General features: G+C 41.3%; 1 protein-coding gene across 8 annotated transcripts in view; it reads left to right on the top strand.

Moving 5' to 3' along the window:
* The window catches only part of BCOR (BCL6 corepressor), a 109199-nt gene that overhangs the window by 71254 nt on the left and 26751 nt on the right, over nt 1-11194 (top strand). For all 8 annotated transcript variants that reach the window (XM_019524464.1, XM_019524461.1, XM_019524462.1 and 5 more), the window contains 2 exons: nt 526-709; nt 10910-11191. In XM_019524464.1, the coding sequence (XP_019380009.1) occupies nt 526-709; nt 10910-11191 (466 nt within the window). The remainder of the gene's footprint in view (nt 1-525; nt 710-10909; nt 11192-11194) is intronic.

Raw genomic sequence — 11194 nt, 5'->3', positions numbered from 1 at the left:
CGTTTGCTTACGTCGCGGCGTGTTACAACAGCCGCTCCTTCCCCCAGAGCTGGCTGCATCGTCATGGTGAAGCCCTTTGCTATAACCTGAAACAGTAATTTTATTACCGGTGGGGGGGAGGTGTTATTTAACTGGTTCCCAGGTCCTGGGAGAAAATAACCTCATTCCTGTTAGCCTTGTGTATGTAATAATATATACTGCCTTGGACAGGGTCGGATTAAATGACCTTCCGAGTTAGATGAGATGACCTCGGAAGTTGCAGCCCGGCTTCCCTATGTTTTTATAATGTGCATATATATATATATATATATATATGAAAGAATTGTGTGGTTATTTGCATATAGATGCTAGAAGTTTTTATACTGTTATACAGCCCCAGGCATTTTAAAGTTTTATATTAGATCTCTATCTCAAACCATGGTTTTGAGCAGATTTTTTTTTCTTTGGAAATACTTTCATATAAGGTAAGGTAAATGAAGCAGCTTTTATTGTGCAACTTTTTTTTCATATCAATTCTCTTTCTAGCGTGCAATGATGCGCTTCTCAGAGTTGGAGATGAAAGAGAGAGAAGGCCAAACAGCAACCAAAGACTCAGAGGTCTGCAGATACAGCCAGGCAGACTGGGAAAACTTGAAAGGAAATAATGAAAAGAAGCCAAAGTCTGTCACTGTGGAAGATACCATTGCTGACCAAAATGACAATGATAGATGTAAGCAAATTGAGATGGCTTTTTGAAGTGTGTGTTTGTATACCACAGCAGTTCGTACTAAAATTACATTACACATGGAAAGTAGTATAATTTTAATATTTGCTGCAGAATGTTGTATATAGATTAATAGTGACAACAGTAGCTAATACAAATTTACACAACAGTAAACCAAAGTCACATTGTATATACAGAGTTCTGACATCTGCTATTCTCTGTGCATATTTTTCTCTGGCCTGGGAGTGGCTGTTTGAAAGTTGTACCCTGTATCTGCTACTGATGTCTGCTAGTGATGTAGCTTCTGGAAAAATAGGTGGTGGTCGCAACACTCCTTGACCTTGGAGCAATTCTTTTTATTATTATTATGAGAGATGGAGTTGTTACTTATTAGTTAAAATCAAAAGACCTTAAGTTGGATTGTACCATCATTTTTAAAGTGAAACTTTCCATTGTTTTCTTGTTGAGTTCTGTTTAAAAACTGTTGCCACAATGAAGTTCCGATAACAGAACTTTCAGGCAATATGTGGCAGTAGTCACAAGCAGATGATGGTAGAGGAGGTCAAATGGATAACCTACCAAGTCTGCTTATCTAGGAAAGCTGTGCCTGCAAGGTTTTGAAGCGTGTATCTGTCTCATTGCCTGCAGTTTCTGCTGTGGCAGGATGAGTAAGTATCAGATCACCAAAAGTTCTCCTTGCTGTGAAAATGTAGGCTGTGCGGGTATAATTGGTTGGTCTTTCAGGGCTGACGATTGAAGACCTCCCAGGAAGTGGCAGAATATGTCACTGTGTGTCCTACAAAAGTACAGAGCACTGTTTTGACAAATCATAATAATTTTTTAATGTCTATATGCAAAACCTCTGAGCTTATGGCAAGCCTTCAAACTTTCATCAGTCTCTAAAGCTGAAGGTAGGGCAGGGTGAGTTTCCAAGCTCTTCACTGTGCAACAAGTTAAGTAGTTAATTTGTTCCTTTTCTTACTATCCTAGAAAAAAAAAATATGCTCAGAAAGTTGCAGTCTAAGAGAAAATGTGTTTGTAGAATAATGGTTGTCATGAAGCGTGTGTGTAACTTTCTGTGTCAGTGTGCCTCTCCCTAGTTGGAGACTCATAAGTATGACGAGGGAAAATTTCATTCGAGGAATTTAGCACCTGTGAATTATTGTCCTAGTCTGTTTTGAGCAGTGTGTGTGTGATGCTCAATCGTACTTGCTCAGTTCGCTGAAATCAAGTTAGCGTGGTATTACTCTTGCTAAAGTATCATATGTGAACAAAAATTAGCTTGGCAAAATAACAAGTGAAGGTTTATTTGTTCAGCGTGGTAAAGTGTAAAAATGGCATACAAGCTCAGCTTTTGGAAACTCAGCCCCCAGATCTCCAGGGGTTGGGGGGCACAGGCCTTTTCATTCTGTGGTGTCCTACTGTCTAGTGATAAGCATGTTAACCATTGTGTTGGGAGCTGTTGCTACAGGTTTCTTGAGCTCCCAATTCAACCTGTACCTAGCAGTGCATGGCGTGCTTATGATGCCTTCTATCAAAGTCTGAACATGTGCTGAAACCTCAATGTGTTGTAAAGTTTAAAGAGCAGCAGCAGCTGGGTTCTGCCACCTAGCTGCTGCTCATGTAGGAAGGGTAGGTCACCTAAGTGTTCAAGGGAGTAGGACAGGAGCCAGTGTGAGCTGTACATGGAACCAGAGTTGTGTGTGTGTGAGGGAGAGGTGTTTGCAGGCAACAGTCAGTAGTAGTCCAGAGAGTGAGGGAAGGAGAGACATGGGTATTCATCAGATGCTTATTTAGCGTAGGAGGGATGATCTTCAAATCGCTAGGGACAAAGTCTTTTGAAATGGCAAAAAATGAAAAATTGTTATGCCCTACAATTTGTTGTTTCATTGAATTAATAATTTTAGTAGTGCTCTGGCTCTTGAGACTCCACTGGATGAACTAATAAAGAATTGTTGGGAGTGGGCAGAGTGTTGTGGTCCTCTGTCAATACATTTTTGTGGTCCATTAATTAGCCAGCAGTTATTAGAATATTTTATGGTTTTGCTAAAATTACTAAATCTATAAACTTTAAAAAATGTAGCTCTTTTATAATTAAGGGAGCGCCTCTTTCGCCCACGCAGGCAGGCTTTACTGCATCTGCTTTTGCACTTATGGACGCAGTTCTCAGTAGAACTTTCTACCACCACATTTCACTTCTTGTTCCTTGGGATAGCAGCTGATAAATCAGGAAGCTGAGCTTCACACTTTTTGAATGCTTCTAGTATGGTGGTATTGGCACTCTGGTGTGCCTTGAACTGCTGGAAGCCCTGACAAAACCGCCCTTCCCAAATAACTGACGTCGAGGCGATAAACTCTGCGTACCGTTCTCTGCTTTTTATCACTGGTGAGAGCTGTAGCTAGTAATCACAGGAGAAGTTCTATATACTGCCGTTATTGTCTTCACCAATTTCAGACTTCTCATGCTGAAAGCTTTAAAATCAAATAAAACATCAAACAGCCATAGTTCATACCCTCTTCCGGTGCTAGATCTTCATGTTGAAAAGATGTTCTGTTTTGTGTTATAGAGTGTTCATAAACTTTTAGGTGAAATTACAGCAACAAGGATGCAGTTGCAACAATATAGTTACAAACAGGAAATTTTATGAGCCAGATTGATTAATGAGCAGCTTGTAGGTAAATTGTTAATTTGGAACCCTTCTGTGAACGTTTTCTTGGCTAATGTGAATCTGAAGAAGACAAGCCTAACAAATAGCCTGAACCTGCATTATGGGCACACAGGGTAAGGCTCTGTAGAGCTGTATTCATGTCAGTGGGTCAGTGTGCAGGTACATGGTGGGACACACTGCAGGGTAGGGTAGTAGGATCTAGTGCCGGTGTCAAACTCCACTTCCTAAAGCTTGCTTCCTACAGTTGCAATGAAAGAGAAATGGCAGAGTGGGAAAGACAGTCATCTGACAGTCCAAATGTTTTGTTTCTGGCTTGTCTGGGGTATTTATCATCTTCTGAGTCAGGTGGTACATGTGTAAATCCTTTCCCTCCAAAAATACCCTGAAATGATCTAATAAAGTGTTCACAGTGCTGAAACTTTTCTTTAACGTTTAGAAAGTAGACAGTTGCTGGGAAGTTACTCTAATGGCTTATGGGTTTCTGATGCTCTTTGTGCTTTTCTGCAGAAAGTTTTGAACATGATTAAACAGAGATAGTCAGACTATTTGGCTAGGAAGGGTAAAGTAAAAGTACCTTAATGCTCTTCCATCTTGTTTAGGAATCACTGGGCATTATGAGCACAGCAGCGAAGCTGCTTTGTTGCTAAGGTGACTTGTAAATGTTGCTGTGGCAATGCTTCTGTGCAGCATTTCCATAGCACAAACATGATAAAGTATGGGATGTATATGTCATGAGTCATAGGATTGTTCAGAGATCAAGTGATTTAAGCAATTGGCATGGAGAGACACATCAGTGTAGGTCATGTGATGGTAGTATGTTGGTAAATAGCCACTGCTTTTGTAGCACTGCTGAAATCATGCTGAAGTGTATAAGATTAAATAAATTCTACAAACTTAGTATCTTGATAGACGAGCATAATTACCAGTTTATTTAATTTAACAGTAGAGAGATACTGATGTTTAAATCCTTAATTCAGAAAAAAAACTGAGCTAAAAGCACTTGATCTTGGGACATTAGGATGTGAAGAAGAGGTTACGGTAATTTTCTGGTTGGAAGTAAACTGCTTATATTTGCTAGGATGGTAAAATTCAGATGTGAAAATTGATCTGCAGTCTCTTTCCAAGGTGTCTATATCCTTCAGCACACTGCATGGTAATTCTCCAGATTTTTGCTTGTGTGCATGCTGAGTAATGAAAGATCAAAACAGTCAACATTCTGTTGTCCTTTTGGCTTGTCCTGTTGTTACCTTGCTATGACACGTAGTGCAAAAAAAGGAATTAAAAAAACCCCTTTATTATTTTAAATCTTGTGGACTTAAGCAGAAGGAACATTGGAAAATCTCCTGGCAAAAACATCAAGAGAAGAAAATAAAACTGTTTATATTCCCTGAAATCCTCATGAGATAGCCAGAAGTCTGCTTTAACAAGAGGCTTGGGTAAATTGTACTATTCTTGTTGTGATTTTGATGATGAATACTAGTTTTAGTGTTCAGATAGTCATTAATATGAGGAGGCTAAAAGGCATCTTGCATAATTGACTGCAAGGAGAGGTTGCTGAAGGGAAGAGGAAAAGCTGGTTCTAGCTGCCACTTTAGCTAGGGAGAGAGCTGCAGTTTAAAAACTGTACTATGTATTTCCTGTTCACCCTGACTGGGAGAGATTGTCTGATCATGTTTGTGTTGGCAATGCAAGGGAGAGAGAGTAATGAAGAAATGATCACTTATCTGTCTTTCTAAGGGGACCGGTGCATTGGAGGCATTGCTTCAAGGAGAAACACTATGTGAAAGGGAGAAACACTATATGAAAGGGAGTCCATGTCCATTTTTTTAACAGTTCCCAGTTTTACAGGATAGTGAGAGGTAGTTTGGGTTGCTGGATTAGCATGAATTAGAAACCTGAGTTTAGACTGAGTTTAACAACAGGTTTCAGGAAAAGGGAGAGATGGCTTTTGCAGTGTTTGGCGTTTCAGGTTGACTTCTGTGTCTGACCTTAAGGCTTAGGGAAACCTTTGTCTGGCACAGGTTGCTTCCAAGCAGTTTGAGGACAGAATAGAATGTAGCACTGAAACAGCAAGAGAGTTCGTGGAAGTTTGTGTTCTGGGAAGCTACTGCAATTGTGCTGAGGAGAAATAAAACATGAGCATTTGACACAGTTAGCTATCATAATGATCGTGTGATGTAAAGTGCATGCTAAACATGGTGACAATGCACGGGCTGCTTGACAATTCACACTTCTGTTTCTAGTTTGTCCTGGGGATTTGTTATTCTTGTAGGCACTGGTAGAACTTTGCCAAGGAGCAAATCTTCATTCTGTTTTAGAAATCAGTGGTAACATTATTGAGAAGTGTATTTTGAGCAGTTTGCAAACAGGCTAGAGTCAGGATGTTTCCCAAAATATTTACACTTCTGCATGAGTATTTCCTCTCCCTCTTTGTTATAACATATGATGGTGTCATAGGTGTTATATGCAGCATGCATCTATTGAGTCTAAGTAGCTTGGTACAGGATAGCTTTTTTTTTTTAGCTTGCCAGCAGTAGGATGTTCACTGTTAACATTCTGTGAGACCCAAATGAGAATGTGACTGGTTTGCTGCTTTTGAGATGGCAGAGGCAGACAAATCTCAGAGACAACAGAAGTGAGTGGCACTACTTGTGCTGGCAGTTAACCCCTGACTTCTGAACTGGCATTGATAGTTGATTTGCTCCTCTCTCTAGAAAAACAACATGAAATGAAGAACCGATAATGACACTAAAGCAAGTGCCTTTTATGCTTGACTTTTACAAGGCATCATAGTGGGGTCTGCCTGTTTCTCGCAGACCCTGTTGCAAAACAAAAAATAAATGATGGAGTTAATTCAAAGTCATTTTGGTTCATTTATAACAGGAGGGGTGGAGGTAACTCTCTTCTACCACCCCCAGTGTTGTCTCTGGATGCTCACAACAAGGACTCGGGCAGATCCGGAGATGGTGCTGTGGGAGCTGGGGAATTTTTTTAAGTCCTTTAAACAGGTAAGAATTCTCCCTTCTTTCTTTCCCTCCTGCTCAGTGGCATGTCCCCTCCTCTCTCCTTCCTACCCTCCCCAGCTGCTGTGGGGCTGGGGGGAGCTGCTTGTGCCGCACTCCAGCCAAGCTGCATGGGGAGCTGGGCTCTGGTAGGGACAGCAGCAGCAGTGGCAGCAAACAGGTTCTCCCACCCTGCCCAAACCCCCCTCCCCCCTTCTTCTGCCAGCCTGGCAGCAGGGTCAGGGATGGAAGACCCACCTGCTGCCACTCACTGCTGCTGTCACTGTCCCCATCTGAGTCCAGCTGTGGCTGGAGCAGCGTAGAAGTGGCTCTAGAGCTCTCCTGCTACTCTCTCTCCTGGGACAGCTGGGGGCAGTGGTAGCAGGTGAGAGAGGGGGGAAATGGAAGAGCGAGGAGGGGCTGCTGAGCAAAGGGGAAGGAAAAGGGGGTTGGGAGTGGAGGCTGGGGAGATTCTTACCTGATTTGGGGACTTTAGGGGAAAACAAGTTCCCACAGTGCAGTCACCCTTTCCAGTGGTGGTGGGAGAGCTGGGAGTGGAGGTTCAGTCCTCCTTGTAGTGCTGGTCACTGATCCTGCAGTCCCATTTACAAAAACCTGGATCTGCCCATGCAAGGACTAGTGCCTCTTTCTGGTCCTAACAAGAGTCTTTGGGAGATAATTGGGATGTTGCCTACCTTTTCTCATTCAAGAGAGGAACCTGAACAGGGAGACTGTCTCAACACAGTGGCTTTCAGGCTGAAACACAATACATAACTTCTGGTATGGTCAAAAACCTAAAGAATTTAAGCACTGGAAATGTGGTGAAGTGCTTTCTTACCTGATCTGTTAAGGGAATTAGACACAGAGCCATCATGTGTTTTTTTTTTTTAATGAAAGAGAGTGTGCAGGTCCCAGTAAAAACATAAATTAAAATCTAGTGCAGACATTTTTGAAGTTTTAGATCTTTAACACTACTGGTTTGGCTTCTTTTAAATTGTGCAGAAGAAAATGGATTATTGTATGGGGTGATTATACAAACACTGTTGTTGCTTATAGGGCAAATATTTGGGCTGTGTTTACACAAAATGTACGTGTGTCCAGTGTTCACAAATGCATTCTGATTTTGGCCACTCGTCAGGACAGATTGTACAATAAACCAAGGGATCTGCTTTATTATTTAAGTCTTTCCTTTTTATAGATATATGTTGGTGTTTGTATACTACAGTGGTTTTCAACCTTTTTAGACTCAAGGAACCCTATTTTAGACTTAAGGACCTGTTGGAAAATGACAGCTCTTAATTTTCACTCACTTTTTGACTACAGAAAAATAATAGAGCCATTCTTTTGTTGCAAAAGACTCAGAAAGCCCACAACAGGTTAGAATGGTTTTAATGCTATAGATTCCTATTTGAAATCTCTAGGTCTATCTCATGAGTCATATTTGCATGCCTAACAATGATAACACTGTGCTATCTATACCCTATGGCAGCCTTGAAAGGCTCTCAAGGCACCATGGTTGAGAACCGCTGGTATACTAGGTGAATTGCACCACATAGTTACAGTTTACAGTTTAAAAAATGAGTGGATAAAATGCCAACCAGACAGACAGATGGTCACTCACACTTAGGATCAGGGCCAGAACGTTCAATTGGCCTAGAATCGATTGGCCAAAGCTTTCTTGGGCATGTGCCTTTAGCATCTATCTTTTTTCCTTTCTTTTTTAATTGACTGTGCGGGCAACTTTGCAAACTATGTCAAATGATGCTGTGTTGTCTTGTGGAATCTGTAGGCTGCTCCAGTGCCTTTGCTGCTGCTTAAAACTTTTCCAGTGAAGCAACGACTAACTAGAGGCTATTTAGTTATCACTGCTAGTAATGGAAAGCTTTGGGAAAGCAGGAAAACTGACAAGCATTGGAAAAGTTTAGCTTTGCTACAACCTGGAAAAAACTAAGCAGTTGCAGGAAGTTCTGAAGCCATTCATTGTGTAGAGAGAACCTAGATGAATGCTGAGGAGGTTTGTACTTGGTGACGTTTGGAAAGCTCTGGGTTAGGACACGAGGAATCAGGTCTTCCATTAGTTAGGCTACTTGAGCAGTGGGGGCCCTAACTTTTATCACGCACCTATTCACTAGAGCAGTGATACCCAAATTGTGGTCTGTGTCGTGGTCTTCAAGACTACGATAAAATATCTGGCAACCACGGGGACCTCCTGCCCAATTGAAAGCTTTATGGTAATGGTGCCTGGTGACTTGTCAGAAATTTTGAGGCTTAACAGTCGTCTGTTGGTCCCTTCCCCCCCAAATTTGAGAGCTGTTGAACTACAGGCTATGAAGAATAAATCCCTTAAGTGCAGTCCAGAGATAGCAGTCTTGTAGGGAAACCAGTTTCCCCATCCCCACCCTTTTTTACCCAAGTGGAAAGTAAGCAGTGACACTGTTCCAAGCTCTGCCCCTTCAAGATACCAATATGTGCAGCCTGTAACAAAATTTTTCTCGTTTCTTTGTTGGATTGTCCTCTGAATGCTTTGAACAGGAGTGAAGGAGTAAATAATGTAAATGCCTACATTAGGCTCTGGAGTCAGCATCTACTTAAATAGCATGCCAAAATGCTGTGTAGTTCCTGCTGTCTACAGACTTCGGCAGATATCACTGCTATGGTTTAGATCTGGTCTTGCATTTTGAACAATTTCTTTGCAGCCATTAGGCCTAGTGCTTTTTTAAAATGACAGCTTACATTCAGGAGTATGTAGTGAAGACAGTGTCAGCTCATGGAGTAGTTAAAGAGCCAGCTTTGCTCACTACTTGCCTGTCTTGGTTGGTTTAGGATGATGCCGCTGCTTCTTTGGAAACTAGAAGGATTGTGGGGCCACTTCATTTAGTTCTTGGATGTTGAGGGGTCTGGTTCACACTTCAAGGCAGGATGGTGTAAAGCAGAGGTGTCAAACATGGCGTGTGGGTCAAGTCAGCCAGCTTGTAGCCTTGATAACGACCTGGGCAAGAACCAGGATGCTGGAGCCCCAGCAGTACTGCAGGAAGAAGCCTGATGCTGAGGCTTGTTCCCACAGCCACAGCCAAGTGCCCAGGATGCTGGACCTCTTCCCGCTGGGTCCCAGACTGGAAGGGGTGGGTCTGTGGGCCTGTTTTGGCCCACAGGGATGGTTTTGCATTTGTTCAGAGCTCAGGGCCAGATGAGTTTGACACCCCTGATGTAAAGGAATAAGTAGGACAGCAGTAAGTGTAAGGAAGGGGTCATATGGGGGTGGACAGGGTTGGGGAAGGGAGGGAACTGCTACAATATGTAGAAAATACATGTATTTATGTGTGTATGTGAGAGCAATTAAGATAGAGAGATGGAGCAGGAAAAGAAGGCAATGCATGATAAAGTCAAAGGGATATGAAATGTTGGGAGGTGAGGGCAAAATGAAAAGAGGAAATTGCCTAAGTACTGGAAAGGCCAAAAAAAGTAGAGTTAGGAAGGATAAGAAATATGGGGAAAATAAGTTATATTTATAAATGAATTTTAAAAGGAAGTTGATTGACAATGTTATGCTTGTGCACAACATACTTTAAGTTGTACAAGACTGTTTTTTGTTATCATTTAGGCTCCAGTTCTGGAAATTATCCTTATTCAAAACATGGCTTGTGTGTCACTGAATTCAAGCATATTTTTAAAGTGAAATGCATGCTCTTTGAACTGGGGGCATTGTGGGACAAGGGGGTGGCAGCACAGGTATTTTTCTTTGGCCTTTATTCCCCAAGTTAGCATTTTCTAAAGATTTATGTGGCCACTATAGCCAGAAAACTTCACAGGTAAGGGGAGCTAGAGTCTTGAGGTAAGAGGTAGCTTGGCATACAGTGACTCTCAGAGTACTTTAAATGCAAAGGCTGCCTACAACCTTAAATTCACATAATTTTTTATAATTACACAGTTATTCTGAGCATTTTTCCTACTGGCATGACTTCTAGAACGTGTATTTGTTTGTGTTCCCCAATCATATGTCCAATGACATGCAGTAACAGGATTGAACTCTTGTCATCAGACTCGGCAGTTTGCCATGCTAAGTCAGTGAAAGACTTGTACATTATCAGAGCAGCAGAAACTAATTTTTATAAAGTCACTGCAGAGAGGAAGCTTGAATTACTACTTATCAAACGTCAAGGTTGCTTTTCAGAAAGAATGGCTTTTCATACCTAAAGGTGTCTGTCTGTCTCTCTCTTGTAAATAAAACATAAGCATATTGTGGTGGTTTTTTGGATATCTGTATGGTGAAGTGTCTGCTCAGAAGCTGGCTAAAAATTTGAATGCTGAAAATTTGAACACTATATTGATTTTGTGCTTAACTTATGAAATGACTTGTTTTACGGTTGATTCTAGCAAAGTGAATTTAAAATGTTAATCTAAATTAATTTTTTATCTATATGTTTTAGAAACCACAATCATGATAAAGTGATAAGAGGTTGACACTGCTCTTGGAGATGTTAGTTCACAATAGATTTCTGCATTTGTTAAACTATATTTATTTATTTTGTTTTTAGGTGATTTTAATAGTGACGTAAACAACCAAGGTCATTTTCTTGAAACTTCAGAGGAAAAAGATTCTCAAATTGAGAAATGTTATTTGGAGAGACATTCCGTATATGAAAAGGCAGAAGATCCATTACCAGAAAATATCAGTCAGCATGCATGTCCCCATCTGGAGAGAAAGCGTAGACACTCTGGTGAGAAAGTGCAGGATGATGGCAGCCCAGGTGAAAACTTTGTGGATGAACTGCAAGATGAAGCTGTATCAAAGGCAAAAAAGAGAAAGAACTCCAAAGGTA

The sequence above is a fragment of the Gavialis gangeticus genome, unplaced genomic scaffold, assembly GCF_001723915.1.
Source record: "Gavialis gangeticus isolate Ggan-Ray unplaced genomic scaffold, GavGan_comp1, whole genome shotgun sequence".
NCBI classification, from domain to species: Eukaryota; Metazoa; Chordata; order Crocodylia; family Gavialidae; genus Gavialis; species Gavialis gangeticus.
This window is presented reverse-complemented; position numbering and strand designations above follow the sequence as displayed.